Source organism: Dendroctonus ponderosae, unplaced genomic scaffold (assembly GCF_020466585.1).
Source record: "Dendroctonus ponderosae isolate FM_Combo_2020 unplaced genomic scaffold, Dpon_F_20191213v2 Dpon_F_20191213_8, whole genome shotgun sequence".
Taxonomy (NCBI): domain Eukaryota; kingdom Metazoa; phylum Arthropoda; class Insecta; order Coleoptera; family Curculionidae; genus Dendroctonus; species Dendroctonus ponderosae.
Genome location: NW_026019016.1, coordinates 7,571,083 through 7,587,789, shown reverse-complemented (window position 1 = coordinate 7,587,789; position 16,707 = coordinate 7,571,083). Strand labels below are relative to the sequence as shown.

The following is a 16,707-nucleotide window of genomic DNA, read 5'->3' as shown; positions in this document are numbered from 1 at the left end:
CTTGCTTTACGAACTATGGAACTTTCAAAAAAATATTATTTACACAAAATTGCAAAAAATTTGATTGAAATGTGAAAGTTTTAGAGGCAAAATGTTTATCTTATTCATTTATTGAAACTTAGCAGGCCTAAAGATTGCTCAGTAAATCAAAATTGCAATCTGAAAGTAAAAAACATTGTAAATTTAGTTGGTATTTAGTAGTTTTTCTTAATCATTATTACTTTATTAATTATTAATATTAATTACTTGTTAGAATAAGAAAATTGAGTCTTTGCTCCAACTTTGTGAAAGAAGTGATTCCTTCACACAACATGTTAGGTTTCGTGTTCTTCATTTTAAAATTTTGTCATATTCATATAATTTCGGTGTTCAACTTCTCATCTTCAACTTCGCAGATAATTACGCCATATGACTAAATACATTTTTCTCAACAATGAGTACGTTAATTGCTTTTAGCAACTTTGTTCGTTACCATTTTCCAGTTTTTTTTTGATTTGTCGCTCTGATTTGTATGCATATTCACCTTGAATCGAAATATTATTCCACTTTCTGATTGAGAATGTGATTCTGTGTCGAGGCCATACTTTGCCTACAGATTATTGAAAAAGTTCTACAGAAAATATATATTTTTTTAATATGGGGAGATTTTAATGAACGTAAAAGTATTGAAACATTTTATACCGAGACGCTCAAGAATTGACCATTTGACCGAAGCGGATGAACTGGATTGAACAACATATAAGAACCAATTCACATCGAATTTAATTGAAAAGCATTGAATCATTTATCCGATTTTAACAAAAAATATTTTTTTGGAGAACTTTGATCATCAATAGCATTTGTTTTTCTTAAAGGTTTGAACAAAATGTCTTCATTTAAAAAAGAAAAATAAAATGTTATTATTGTAATGTTTCTGAGTGAGTAAAATGGTTCTTGAGTTCATCATAACGACCTTTATTTGTGTAAATTTTTTTTCCAACATCATTACTAACGTTGGTAGACGTTGGGTAGAACAGAGTAATTTAGCTAAAATTTCTTGTTAAAATTTCCCATAACAGTGGTTTTGTACATCTTGAAAATAAATTTGTGTCATTATCGTAATTAACTGTACTTTTCTTTGTTTGTGTATCACTCTTTTATGAATGAGGATAATGAAATAATTATATCTGAGCTATGTGTATTTTTTGGGTAATTCGCTATTTCACATTTTCGCTTTTTGTTACGTTTTTTATGCTTCCCAAAAAACGCAGTGCTTTGTGATCGGATGCCTCTTACAAAAACTTGTAGAATTATTTACAACACATTACTTTTCCGTTATTCAACAATTCAGCAATCAATTTTCTTTCTAGCTTTACCCAAAGCGGAATGGCAAGTTATTGACATAAAATGAGTGATAAAATAAAAAGTTTCCCAAGACGTGGTATTATTCCAGTCAAGAGGCGAAACGATAAAAAATAATTACGGTAATTTTTTATCGTTTGAAAGGGCTTTTTCTTTCGTTCACAACCACGGTTTCTCTATATCGTTGGCTCAAACCTAATTACATTGGGGTTACCGCTCAAAAATAAGTTCGCACTTACTTTGCTTATATTAAACTGAATATTGATTTTCATTTTATGCCTAAACCCTGCACCGGAATTTTGAATCAAAATTGACACGAAAAAGTAAATTTACTCATTAAAGGAAATACTGTGCTTTCACGGCCGGTTAAATCAAATTTAGAAATGTTTTTCGGGATTTGAAGCCGTGGTCCATGTGAATTTCTTCCTGCTATTTCGTCCACAACTGCGGTGGATATTATCAAAGACGATGAGGCAGTGGGAAAAGTGATCTTTCGTGCTTTCTCACTAAGACTGGTTTAACTACTTTTTTTAAAATTTGAACATATTTGTTTTCAAACAAGGATTACACATTCTTATTGCTACTTAATATACGGGTACGGTTCAACTACTGGATCCCCTGTTGTATTTATGCGTCCCGGCCGTGTGAGCTCATGCGTGAGGAGAGGGCGGGGCTTTAATTGTTTTGGCACATACGCAGTTTGCTGCAAAACGTGTTTCCAATCCGGGTTTAAGGCCGTTACCTTTTCTTTCCTATTAAAATTGTTCATGTTTAAAGATCTCAATGGCCTCTCTGGTTAGCCTCGGGTAATACCGTTGAGATTAGTGCAAAATGTCCACTTCATCGAAACGCATTTGGTGGCCGTTTAGAAGTGCGTGCTCCGCTACTAATAATTTTTCTTTTTGTCCTAATCTGCAACTTTTTTTATGCTCAGTGATCCTATTGTTTACACTACGTTTTGTGGTGCCGAACATTTGAAAAATGATTTCCACAGACATAATTGAAATACTTTTTTCTCGTCTGTATTAAAATGGCAGATTTTTCCCGCAATTGTAGTGTTGCAATGCAAGTGTTGTTATAGAAAGTTCGTATCGTTCAGGCCTTAGGAAACTGGTTTCCAAAAAAGTTTAATAAAATGATGGCTGGTCATTCATTCTGTTGCTGATGCAATTTTTTTCTCGTAAGGCCCACTTCTTCCAAAATGAAATAGCTCTACTGTATTCCTGTTTGATTTTTTTAAGCTTGAAGCATGGACTGCGGCTGTGGGAATTTGTATTCTTAACCTTTGTTCGAATAAGGCTCTTAAAAATTTATTGAAGAAATTAACAAATCCAGGGTTTGCAAGTTGGTACTACAGCCATGAATAAAAAATATTAAACCGTAGAAGCCTAACGAGCTTTTTCTTTAGCAAAAAAATTCTCACTTCTTAGCAAGTAGCGCTATCAATTCAAGACTATCCAGTATGTAGTGGATTTTTCGAAATCAGATTGAAAATAAATCAATAAAAATAATTAGGTAATTGAAAACAAACCTGACTATTTTAAGTATTTTCCAGTCACGTTGGTGGATCGACCAGAAATACGTATGTTAAAAATAATCGGCTGACGTGCACATCTGGTCGAACTAAATACAATTATTATAAATAGATCAACTCCGGCGGGGTTAAAACAGCAAAAACTTGCATACTATTTACTGCCGTGCCAAAGGGCACATTTTTTAAATCATAAAACAAATTATTTACACTTTTACGACGTAATAATAATACGATATTTCAGATAATTCTGCTGTCAGGTTGTATCCTTTCTACTATAATATTCGGCCAGTGCAAAAGATGTCATATGCATATTCTGAAAAACAAAAATTGTTTGCACATGAGAAAATTATATCTTTTGTTTTTGGGTTTGGTTGTTTTGCCTTGTTCAATATACAGGGTGTCCCGTAAGCACATTATTAAAATGGTATTGCTATAGTTTTCGTATCAAAAAAGACGATCTGACCTAACTTTTGCTAAGAAAAGATGTTTGGAGCCTCTGCTGCTAATGGTCAAAATTAGGCGAACGATTCACTGGACCTTAATAAAAGGGGGAAGTTTAATAAAATTGAATTTCAATTTGTGCTTATATTTTAAGGACGCAACTGAGTTCAGCAGCTTTAGGCAAGTGAGGAATTATTGAGCGTCTTGGTACAAAAACTACCCGACTTTTTATTTGGTGGCTGGAATTAACTGGTTTTTAATAATATATGACTAATATTGACTATCATTCTGGTAATAAGAAACCATAGTCAATAATTTTTCAATATCTTTTTTGAAATACTTTTATTGCTTTTGATAAGCAATCATGAGTAAGTAGTCCATGATACCCAGGTGCAGTTCAAGTATGTATTGAATAATTTAAAAACTTCTTATCATCTGCATTGTGTGCATCAATACATTAAATATAAAAGGAAGGGAATACACATACAATTGACAATTTAAAATCTAGTGGACGTGAACAGCTATGCTCAAACTAATCGTTGCTTGTTTGTTACTGGGTAAGCTATTTTACGAATATTTTGTACATACATCAGCTTCATTGTTTCACATTTAATGTAACCTGTTGCAAAATTTGCGAAAGGTTTGCTCAAAACTTTACCTCATATTCTTGCATAGTGTTGAATAGTTCTTTATATATTTATTGTCTACTCCAACTTGCCTCAGCTCCAAAGTTGTCGGTATTCGAAAAGAAGTATTGAAAATTATCATTGTATTAATATTTTTTACGTAATGAAACTCTAATTAAGAAACTTTGTATTGGGGTTTTTGAAGGACAGCAAATCCGGATCTGATCAACTTGCATTAAAAAATATTAATTTTTTTGCCTCCCACTTCATGAGATGACCTATATGCTATTTGCTTATGAATTTTCTCAACAAAATGCCCCAAAGCTCTCTTGGAAGGAATTTCAAATGCATCAGACTCTCGCTACAGAATTAACAGAATATTTTGAGAAGCAAGCGTGAGCAAGTTTCAGCAGGAGTTGGAAAAGGTCTAGGCTGGATACCCGATGTTTATACTTGGGCTGTTAAAGAACCTTTCAACCGTGATTCAATGGAGACACTTCCTCCTTAAACCTTCAGAACCGGTTTACTAGATGTAACTTCCACTGATCCATCGTCAGTTTTCACAAAGACAAATTTTCCGGTGGGTTCATGGTATGGTAATTGGCCGTTACGTTCATCTCTGGATTAATTTTAGTGGAGAATCTTAAAATGGATTGCTCAAGATCATTCTGTAGAGGCTGATAAATACTTTTAAACAAAAAGTAAGCTTTGCTGTAAACATCAGTCGAATGTTTGTTCTTGCTTTGAGTGCTTTGAGGAGAGTTGCTATGAGAGAGGTTTTGTTCTTTGCATTAATTTTTCGTGCGTTTATGTATAGCTTTTATACAAAAAATGTATACAATTTAAGTGAAATTCTCTGAATCCTACATAACAACTACGGTAAGCGAACTTTTCAATTCGAGGTTTTGATAAAATCTTGTTTTCTTAAGTGTCTGTTCGCAAACACACAACACATTCATCAATTGACGGCAGGCAGTTTGGTTAAATATAATAAAAAAGAGTCAGTTTGGTTGATGGTTTAACCAAACTGACCTCCTCCCTGACTCACCTTGTTGTTAAAATTGTAGAAATATTGATGATTCTGTTCTTCATCTCACTTTTCTTAATTTGTATCAAGACACGCGATTAATTATTGAATTCATAGAAGCCAATCAATTAATAGAATTTACAGCTATCAAAATTAAGAATGGAACATAGATGGGAACAAATCGAATCCATATTAAGATAGTTCTTGTAATTTTGTAGAAATTTGTACAATTTTTATAACTCACGTTAAATTTGCCTGCATTTGATAAAAATAATCCGAAAATGTGAAGAGTTTTGCTAATGGTTGTGAGTTATGTGACCTGCAAATATTTTCAAAATTGCACATTCAGATAAAGCTACCAATCAATTCTATTCGAAAATATATATTTTTTGTTGATATATTTTTGTAGTTGTTCTATTTTGTTCACGTATTTCTGCGATCCTCCGAGTTGTTAAAATAGCTGAAAACAAACCTAATTGTACGAAGAATAATATAAACAAAAATGAATGCAAGAAAAAAATATGAAAATAATTTTAATTGCAAAATACATATAACCCTAATGGCATTAATTATTTGGCTAACTGCTTTCAGTGCAACTTATACTTCATAATGGCTATTTAAAAATAGAATAATTGCAACCACTTTATCGAAATGGCTTTAACCCTGTCCATGATATGCACAAATTAATTTTTGTAATGAGTATGTAAATGTAAGTGCGTAAAGTATATAAGTCTGATTATTAGTCTATATACTTCAATACCTCCCATAGTCTTCGTTCATGTATCGATTTGAGTTTCACATATCTGAGTAAATAAACAGGTTTTTTGCCTGGTATATGGGTCCTAGGGGATTATTAATTTCCGGATTAAAATCACAGAGTTTTGCCTCTGCAGTATATTCTAGTTAATAGCATACCATTTCGTCAAACACAAATAATTTGTTTGTTAATGAGCGATAAAATTCTTGTATATTGCAGCTCTTGCAGCTACAGTAACTGAAGGAAAAGTATACACTCAATGTGAAGTTGCCTCCGCTCTAAGAGCTAAGGGAGTGCCAGAGGACCAAGTAGCTACCTGGGTCTGTATAGCACATGCAGAGTCTGATTTTGATACTACTGCAATAAATAGCAATACTTGGGACTATGGAATCTTCCAGATTAGTTCCATATATTGGTGCGAATCTGGTGACTCTGCAGGTCGGTTTTACTGAGGTTCTAATTTACTGCCTCCCCAGCAACTTCATAAGTCTGGAAGGATATTTGAATAATTTTCAGGCAATGGCTGTGGAATAAGTTGTAATAGTTTGCTTGCTGACGATATTTCCGAAGACATTGATTGCGTTCAACGGGTTTATGCAGAAACAGAAGCAATTGGTCAAGTCCCTGGATTTAAGGCTTGGACTACATATGCTGGAAACTGCGATGGTGACAACAGTGCCTGGATTGCCGGATGTTAAAATTTCATCGTTTTTACTGATACTGTGTTTTCAAATTAAATTATCTGCAGTAATAAATATTTGTTTAACTTGAAAATTATTTTAGTGTTGCGTGTTTTAGTATTTCTAACACTTGAAATAGAAAAGAAGCTTCTATACTCTACACTTTTTTAAGCAAAGAAGCCCTGAAGAAAATTTGCTAGGAACATTAATATTAAATAAAGAGAAAAAATTTCATTGACTACAAAAATATAATTGAAAACGTGGTGGTCAATAAACTTCGAAATAGTTTATTTCCGATTCTTATATGTATTACTTATAATTGGTAAAATTTAAAAACCATGTCCATTTTTTAATCAATTTGGATTTTTTGATAAATAGAGCCACAGTGTAGTTGTGGTTATTTATTTTGTCGATATGTTATTTTACTATAAACAAACTGGAACACGAATTATTATGAATTTAGCAAATTTTCAGGAAATTAATTTTCAGGAAATTGGGGTCCCCGAACCACATTCCATTCCACATCCACATTTGCTCTCATTATATACTTATTCAAAAAATTTCCATAGTTTCTCGAGCTGTAATTTTGGCTTCACAAACTCGGGCGCTTTATTTCGCCCGGCACATCGTAAAGAGGTCAAAAAAATTAAAATATTTGAAATTCGTCTACATAAACAATTTTCGGCAGCTCTTGTTAAAGTGAAAATTATCTCTCACGAGTCACATCTTTTCTTCATACTTTTGATTGCAAGTAGAAACTTATAAACTGATGAACCCACAAAACCGATATCCTGCTCAAGTAAAACAATTCGTAATAAAACTTTTGGTGCTTATTATATTAATCAAATTTACATTACTTACTTCTCGGAATGAATAACACACTTTATTTTCGCTGTACTAAAATAATTGAAAAGGTTTCTCTGGAATCACTAAGTTTAATTTTGGTAAAAGCGTGAAAGAAAAGCGGTAATCAACTGAGGAATAAGATCCGCGTAGTAAATCAGTTTGGCTGCACTTTTGGAATTCTTAATAAGAAACTCGTTTATCTGGAGTTTTCAACGAAGGGATGAAACTGCCGACTCTATTTTAGTTGTAGATGCTACGGGACGTTACCCGGGAAAATAAACTAGAAACTTGAGGACTGGAGCGGCATTTTGTTACGTTTGCAAAGCAACGAACGCAACGTAGCCCGTCTATAACAGTCTACGAAACAAATTTGGATTTATGCCGTCACTTTTTCTAACTTTGCCGTTAATTTAAATAATAAATACATCGACATGGTTTATTTCCAACATTATACTTATGATGTATACTATTTATACATAACAAATATTATTTAAAGGAAGCAATATTACGTTCACAAAGTACATCGTTGCTACTTTATACCATATTTCACACATATTCTCTACCTCTGGATGGCGTAAATTCAGACTTGTAGCAGACATTTCGATTTGAATATCAAATAGAAACATAATAAGCTGCTGAATTTTTGCCGAATAAAGCCGCGATACAGACAGCGCATTGTATTTGATGGGTTTATCGCAATTTTATTCATACAAAAAACCAAGAATGTTTAATATAAGCATATATGTAAGTGTGTAGAAATATGATTGATAGAAGAACAAAAAAGCAGAAATAAAAGCTAAGCGGCCTTACCATTTGATTCCTCTTTAAATAAAAGAATTATTATTTATTTGATGATTGTGGCCACCGCGCTGTTCACACAGTCACTTACAATAAAATATTATAAACACATATAATTCCACAGGAATGAACCCGAAAGGAACTCAATTGAAAAACAGAAAAATTACAAAAATGTCTTTTTTATTGCCAAAATATTTAGACTTATTTTACGAAACAAAAGCGATTATCTTCACATTTGTACGTGGTAAGTTCGACATAATGTGCGAGCTTAAACCTTGGGGTGAAATACTTCGGCATCAAACTTCCATAAAAGCTCATTCTTATGAGATTCAAAGATATTTTGTGCGCTGAAGCATGGTTTGATAAACTATAATACTTGATTTATCAATAAATAGCATGCTGAAAATTGGGTCTGATAATCATCTTCATTAGTAAGGTGAGCACGTTTCCCTAAGTCTAAAATTTTTCTGTACTAAGATATAATTTTCTTTGAATTGAAGGAAAGACAAAGTCTTTTTTATACCATTTAAGCTTCTCACAACACCAACGTATTTCCTACAGCGTGATAGTGATTTTTACTGTTTCTGTAACTTAGATGGTAATAAACCTTTAAACCCGTCTGGAGGTGAAGCGCTGGTTATTCATTTGAGTTACTGGATTAGAAAAACCGCGATTTTTAAACACCTTCAAGTGTATTAGAAGTTTAAGAAAAACTTTACATATTTTTCTAGATAAGACAATATTCCAAACAAGTTGATTATTTGAATGAATTCATAAATGATGATTAAAAAATGAGAAAACTGAAATCACTTCAACAAAAGTAGAAATTATCAAAGTCATTTCAAAAGAACTCTCTCTAAAATCGATCTCATTAATAATTGGGCACTGGCACATTACGATGTTTTTGGTACTTGAAGTTATCAAATCGAATGTTTGTACATTAATAGGATTAATATAAAGTTCAGACAGACGGAAGGATCTAAAGTGCATTAAAAGGCACAAATTTTCGGACAATTCTTTTATAAAAATCTATAGAATTAGTTAGGTCAATGTACAAGAAGGAGCAGCGTCTGGAAAAAGAACCCAAATAAAAATCAAACGCGAGGAATATTGAGAAATAAGAGCAACAAGCAAAAGTATGCAAAGAAAAGAGAAATATAGACAAAATATAAAAGTGATAATTAAACAAGTTGGTAAGAAAGAAAAACAAAAGCGATGCGAATGTGATAGTGGAAAGAAACGTGGACGAATAGTTAAATGTGTGTTATTCTCAAGTACTTATAATTGCATTTTAGCGCAAGTGAGAAATAATTGTAAACGTTGAGTAAATTGATTAGAAGCAAACTAAAGACTTGTGTACTTTTGCAAAACAATTGCAATAAATAATTTTTTTTTTCAAAATCTGAAAGTTGCGATCTATCTGTTCAATGATATAAATTAATGTTTTCCACTGGTAGTCTTAAGTCTCCCTCTCTATAAAGCTTTTCTTCTCTCTATAAAGGAAATATTCTATTTCCATAGCCTGCGGTCAAAACTAAGGCTCCTTTCCTTAACTCCAAACTTTGAATAAATATTGGCTTTTACTTTACCAACAGCCAACAGTTCACATTAATTTGTGGTTTGTCCTGATTTTTCTTTGACCAAAACAATGCAAGTATTTTACTATAAACAATAAAGAAATTTAAATTCTGAATTCAAGCTGAAATCGATAATTAAGTGTATTATTTTGTGGCTCAGTGTTAAGTTTCTTCACTCAGTGCAAGCTTGGAGGAGGCTTATCGGTGTCCCTCATTTTGACTATTGCTGTTGAGAATGCTCTTCTATCAAGTTTGCCATAAGTTTGAATTTTGTGATGATGAACTTTGGAAGATTCTGTCAAAAATTAAATTTGATATTCAGTTATAACTCTGTTAATTTACAACTTGAATTTTTACAAGCAAATAACGCAAATCGAGTATTTATAGGGATTGTTTTGTACAATCAAGTGAATCATGTAGTCGATTAGAAAAACGCAAATAGGTATTTTGGCCGAAAACGCCAATTTACCAGAAATCCTAATTGCGTAAATTTAATTAAGCAATGTTCAGTCAAACATTTTTTTGTCTAATGCAAATTGGCTACTAAGTTTCTATTTAAGGTTATACAGTTCGCTCAAGAATCGGAAAAAAATGTGTGTATATCCTTTTTATACACGAATTGGAATGTTGAAAACAATTCAAAGATGCTGAAAGATTCAAAGAAACTTTTCTGTTGTATACGAGATTCTGCATTAATTACAACATTATTTTTATAGAATACTTGAACTGTTTATTTTGGTTTTCTCACTAGTTCCAGCTCATTAAAATATATATTTAATCTACTAAGATTGCAGCTTCTGCTTTTAATTTTATATAAACTTCTCCGGCTTACTGATAAAAGCTGCCTGTAAAAAAGTGATAAATATTAGACTGGACTAGAATATTTAGAATAGTTCGAGAAGGTAGAAGACCAAATATCGAACAAACCAGCAAAACTAGAAGACGCTTCTTGATTTGATGCGAATGCGCTCATTCTCTTTTGCGCCGCTCATTTTCATCAGAAATTTGTGCTAGCTGTGCTCTAGCATTAATTTAAAATTATTACAAATTTTTCATTAATTATAATAATAGTTGAATTAATTTAAAATTCATTATTTAAATTAGTATTTCGTTCTTCTTCTAATTCTTTATATTTTTACCCAGATAGCAACAGTTTTTTCTTGTTTTGTACAAATAATGAAACACTCTATATTCACAGCGCCTATCAGGAAACATATTTCACTTTTCAGAAGTTCTGAAACTTTTTATTATTTACTCCACGGCAGTGGTATCTCAAAGGAGCGTTTTCCTTCGGTATCATGTAATTAGGCAAACTTTCGGAATATCTGAACCCAGCCGGCAGCAATAACTTAACCAAAATATACGGTTCACTTTAAAGTTCTAATTTGTGGAAATATGTAGGTATTTATATGCAAAAATTTTAAATTTTCCACGTTTCTTTTAATTCAGTTTAAATGAACTGTGAAGCAATCTATTTGCATTAAAATTGCATTTAGAGTTACCCTTCCCTACGCAATCGATCGACAATAATCAGTGGCACTGAAGGCTGATGATCGTTCGAATTAAATTTATCTTCCACAACTCCCGTCAGAGATGTGCGATTTTCCACTGGTTTGAAGCTGGTATGAAGACTAAAATTACATTTAAAATGGCTTCGTCACTTTTGCAATCTATCAGCAATTAGTTGACTGTAAATGCGTAAAGATAATGCGAATCGAGTGCGATTTATATCTTCCAAGAATCACGGTTAACGAATGCGTTTATTTTATTCGGCCAATATTTCTTTTTTAATTCATCAAAATATTTCTGAGAATTTATACTGTTTTGAAGCAACATATGCCACTCTAAAGTATCAAGTAGTAGAGAACCGGGAGTTTTAGGATCTTCTTGAAAAGCTGTGAAGGCTTTTGTACAGTTTCTTACATCTTTTGTTAACTTTTCCTGAATAAAATATGCTGGAAAAGTATTTTTTAACTTCAACGTCGAGGTAATTAATTAGAATGTCGATCCAATCTAAAGTCTATTTTGAATTGATTTGAAAATATTCTGATCAGGCATAACCTATTTACCAAAAATCCGTCAACAGCCAAATCGAATGTCTCCTTTAGGTCGACTATGCTTGTCTAGTACAAGATTATATTTTTTTTAACAAAACCGCACTGGAATGCTTTGTGTACAGCAATGTCTACACACCTTCAAACAGGGAAAATTATTCTAGTCCCTAATTAAAAAATTAAAGATTGGGATTGGAATTGAGTGGGAGTGAAATCCAGTGTCATCCAAGTGTTAAATTTTCCAATATTTTACACTCCTCTGTCTTTCCAAGTATATAGAAAAAAACACACTTTTCATAAAAATTTGTCGATTTAGACGTGGAAAATTCATTTTCTGCTAAACTTTCTAATCAAGCTTCGAAAAGCACACATAAAAAATAATTTAATTATCCTGCAGCTTCAATAGATTAATTAAAAATTTGTTAATCCAATTTTTAAGAAGTTCGTTATAGACTTCTATGCTTTGTGCTTGAATGATTCCGCACTTAAAGCACAACAGCGAAGAATTGAACGGTCGACTAAATACTTGCTACTATTGCAACTACCAAAAAGACAATATCTAATAAACTAACGGTTCAAAGTATCTGTGGAAATCCTCTCGACCAAACTTTATTTTTAGTCTTTTCCTGTCCTTTTCCGTTCCGTCATCTCAATCACTCTTTTGAAGGGAAGCTGATTGATTAGCTGCTTTTCGAGGAAAAGCTTCCTTATGAATGAACACAACTTTATAGAATGAGAATAATAGAAAATGTCGTCCAAAGCGAGGTTAAATTCAATCGATTTAGTTGAACCAACACGGAATATTTTTGTTACAAATCAAGTTATTTTTTCCACCACTTTGGTTGAATAGATAAATAGTTGTACTGGAAATATCCAATAAACTTATGTTTAACGAGTTTTTTAGGTAGACAATATGGTCCATATAGAGGGCGTTTTCCAATTGAGTAGAAAAATTTCAAAGGCGTAGTCCTGAGCTGATTGTATCACTAAAGGGTTCAAAAATGCTTAGTTCCGATCTACAGGATTTTTAAGTTTTCAAAGATTTTGTGGGGTTTAGTGAACATTTTAATAATAATTTCAAAACAGAGGTTTTGAATTTAGTTTGTTAGTGTCATAGTTTAATAACACAGTTGTTTTTATGTGCTATTTATTGTCATTTCATCAAAGGAACTGCTGAAGGACAATCGCAATTCGTGATTAATGGAGGAAGGTATTGAAAAAAGGAGTAGGAAGGTATTGTAAAAAGGTAAGGGGTAGGTAAAGTTAGGAGGTAAATTGTATGTTTCCTGAGCTGTGAGAAATTACTTTTTTTACAGGGCCGTCTCGCTTTTATTTTAAAAACAATTTTACTCATTTGCTTTATCGTCGCCGCCGACTAATCGCCGAACTCCCTTTGCTCTTCGTAATTAGGACAAATGTTGTACCAATTACTTAAATTAACAATTAAAAGCCATAAAATCTTTCAAACTTTAACACCTTGTAGATCGCAAACGATAGCGATAAAATGAACTTAGGAATACGCCCATAAAAGTTTGTACTCAATTAGAAGACACGTATATGGTCTTAATACAAGGAAACGTTGTTGTTTAACAGTATTTCTCAAATTGCTCATTAAATATTCAAATATTCATTAATCATTATCAACATCTTAAAAATTGCTTTAGCCAGTGGGCAGATGCCCTTTTGGTGACTTTACTGAAAACATACATTTTAGCGAAAAATGTTGGCTATAGTAGTTCTATTCTTTGCAGTGTATCGATTTTCTTAAGTAGGCAGGCCATGGATAAAACGTTTCCTTCCGATCGAACAATTTGAAAATTAATTGTGAAAATAATTTCTAACTATTTGGAAACAGCCTGAGGGTGCTTCATTCTGCTGGAACCATATGGAACTTGTCGATATATTGGGTTCCTCACCATTGGCATAAAATACAGTTAAACAGGGTATTCTCAAAACTTTGCAGTTTAAGTGTTTTTTCAATAAGAAAGTGTCTATAAAGGAATTGTTTAAGCTTTTTCGTGTACACCAATGGGTTTTTTTCTGGTACTCAATATTGACAATTTGACATGTTTGCTGAGGTGTTTAAAGTAAATATTGCCGAGTCGGTTGAAGCTATAAACCTAGCTTAAAAATCGCGGAGTGTTGTGCATGTGTGCCATTTGTTTAAGGGTAAATATTTTAGAACTGTAAACATGATGAGGCAAAAATGAGAGCCCGTAAAAAGAGCGATTGAGAATAATCAAAAGAAAAAGCTGAAAATGGAGAAAAAAGAAAAATAAACGGACAAGTCGTTCATAATACTTAATCTAGTCGTTCATAATGCTTTTCCTTGCTGGAAATAGCTGAACTTTGGTTTTCTTGGAATAAAATACTGCATTTATTTTTTCAAAGGACCGGACCACCAAAATGGTTTAAAGCGTATTATATTTAAGCGGAAAACGTAGACAATTTGGCATTTCGGTAAAAGACCCCCAAACGAGCTACAAGGTACATTAACAGCTTTCGATAAAACGCTGTATATTAAAGTAATTATCTTTTAAAAAATTGAGCCGAAAAATCAAAAGGAGGTCAATTAATCAGGAGCTAGTAAGTGGGGGTTAACCATAGAACGGTGTAATTATTTTTTATATTTCGATCTCTTACCTATTGGAAAGCATCAGATTTATTGTCCTCTGGTCCCGTTCGCTCCTCACACTCACTAAATGTCCTCCACGTTTCATGCACTCACTCTCCGCCTGAGTCCAGGACAGTTTGAAAGTATCGACCACCGTAACACAAAATTGACGCATTGCCACCCATCCGAACTCGCACAACCCCACAATTGCTTCAACAGGTTCAGCCCGATAGGACATTCTCAACTTTAACAAGCTCTGCGACGTTTCGGACTCTTGAACCACCTTCAAGACTATTTTGTTCTCTTTCGAGAGAATATCGATTTGCCGCTCCTGGTCGCCCTTTTTTGTGCACCGTCTCCAATGGGCGTCACCATCATGGATCTCGGTTAGTAGGCCGTCGCATGGGCTGATTCCATTTTTTAGGTCTTGGAAGTTGAGCAAAGTGTCCGTTTTTTCTTAAAACAAAACACGTATCTAAGTCAGCAGCCTGATAAAGTGCGCCAATTAATTTACTAAGTTTAATTTCAGTAATAAAAAAGCTGTTTCAATAAGCTGAGTGCTTATAGCAACACTTTGCCTGAACACGGAAAAGCTCAATAACAGCCCACTTAGAGAATGTCAAAGTTCAAACATTTCCAATAAAATAGGGCAATTGTTTGTTAGTAGTTCATGAGAATGTACAACTTTCGTTGAATTTTCATTAGGGGAATATCGCATGGTTGAGTTGGAAAGGGCTTGATTTTTGTGAATTTCTGCTTTTAGTGTGAGCATTTACTGAATTACATTTTGCAATTTCCAACGTGCCTGTCTGGGCTTGATGGGGCCTACATCAAGCAGCAGATTACTATGAAATTTAGTAAAAGATGCCGCAACTTCAGAGACGGGCTAATTAAATCAGCGAAAGGTAATTTAATTTGGATGGGATCTGGAAGAGGCTGAATTTTACTTTATATTCCGATACCCATTCGTATCACATGGCAAGGAAAATATGCAAGTTTCAAGAACTTCAACTGGATAAGGTTGTCTTCAACTATTCGAACAGCTTACCGATAGTTGGAAAAGCATAAATATTCAGCAAGATCCCGAAAAGTGAGTTTCTAGATTTAAATGAACATTTTTCAATTTCCTTAACTTTTAGTTCTCGGCAGATCTTTAAAAAATAGTGTACCTTTTGCAGCACTGTCGCCAATTTGCAATTTGAGTGCAACCCTATTCCCATAGGGCATGTATATCCTGAACGTGCACTGGAGCCGGTTCGTCGGCTTCAGTTCTACTTCCCCAACACGGTTAATGAAAGTGATGTTATAGCAGTAGTCCACTAGACGGTACAAAATGGAAAAAGTGGGATTTCCGTGCACATGCATAAAAGGTTGCGATTTGCTGGTTTCTGGAAAGTAAATGTTCCGTTCTGGCTCGGCTAGCTCCTCTAATTTACCTGAAACAGAATTTAAAATTGAATCACCTATAACACCAAACGTTTGGTAAAAAAATCTAAACTGGAGTAAACATGAAAACCAGTGTTATACCAAATGAACCTTTATAAACAATGGAAACTGTTAGAATAAGACTATAATCAAAATGCTTTTAATATTATTAATATAAGTTCACCAATATATATTATGGACCCCAGTGTACCACAAAGCCATATTGCTTAGGCAGCAAACTTTTTTGTTTATCGCGAGTCGTCGTCAAATCGCTGCTGATACAGAATCGTTCTCGTGTTCGGAAATCTACTTTTGTACTGTGTTGTTCTTTATCATTTATCAATGTACTTTTATTCATACATTAAGAGTGTGTCCACTTTATTTCACCAACGGGTTATGGGCCCAGGACACCAAACACTCTAGAAATTGTGTAGACATTTCAGTAGTGCGTGAGTAAAGTGAGAACTGTTGAAGAATAATCGAAGTGCAAAATGGCGTCAGTGTCAGCAAAATCATCAGAGTTAGTAAAGTTCGACGGCACAAATTTTCAGCTATGGAAATTTAGCGTGTGCATCGTATTGAAAGCGGAAAAGCTCTTGGGCATCGTGGATGGAAGTGTCCCCCAACCACAAGATTCAGCGCTTGCTGAATTGGCAAAAAGGGAAGAAAATAATTCAAAAGCGCAAGTAATTCTACTTACCACCATTTCTCCAAACCAACTAGAATGTCTGGTAAATTGTGAAAATGCACATGAAATGTGGCAAAAACTCTTAGCAGTCCATGAGCAGAAGACCGAAGTTTCAAAAGAACTACTCTGGCAGAAATTCTATGACTATAGCATGGTAGTTGGCGACTCAATAGCAGCACATCTCTCCAAAATAGAAAGAATGGCCAAAAATTTGCGAGATATAAAAGAGCCCTTGAGTGAGAGTGCAATTTGTTCAAAGGTAATAAACAGCTTGCCTCAAAAGTTTAATGCCTTCAGAA

General features: G+C 33.5%; 2 protein-coding genes across 2 annotated transcripts in view; one reads left to right on the top strand and one right to left on the bottom strand.

Moving 5' to 3' along the window:
• The window catches only part of LOC109534447, a gene marked incomplete at its 5' end in the record, with an annotated part of 125,017 nt that overhangs the window by 70,870 nt on the left and 37,440 nt on the right, over positions 1–16,707 (bottom strand). Inside the window, 2 exon segments of the mRNA XM_048668962.1 lie at positions 14,325–14,751; positions 15,465–15,731. Coding sequence (XP_048524919.1) covers positions 14,325–14,751; positions 15,465–15,731 — 694 coding nt within the window.
• LOC109534458 (lysozyme C-1) lies at positions 3,791–6,481 on the top strand. Its single transcript, XM_019900136.2, has 3 exons — positions 3,791–3,873; positions 5,946–6,164; positions 6,243–6,481. Exons 1-3 carry the CDS (start codon positions 3,840–3,842, stop codon positions 6,422–6,424), a joined length of 435 nt encoding a protein of 144 aa, XP_019755695.2. The 5' UTR covers positions 3,791–3,839; the 3' UTR covers positions 6,425–6,481.

Bases quoted from the DNA above. Each gene is read 5' to 3' on its own strand.
- LOC109534458 (XM_019900136.2), top strand. From the start codon at position 3,840: ATGCTCAAACTAATCGTTGCTTGTTTGTTACTGG. The intron at 3,874-5,945 runs GTAAGCTATTTT...TGTATATTGCAG, and splicing joins CGTTGCTTGTTTGTTACTGG to CTCTTGCAGCTACAGTAACT. The intron at 6,165-6,242 runs GTCGGTTTTACT...AATAATTTTCAG, and splicing joins CGAATCTGGTGACTCTGCAG to GCAATGGCTGTGGAATAAGT.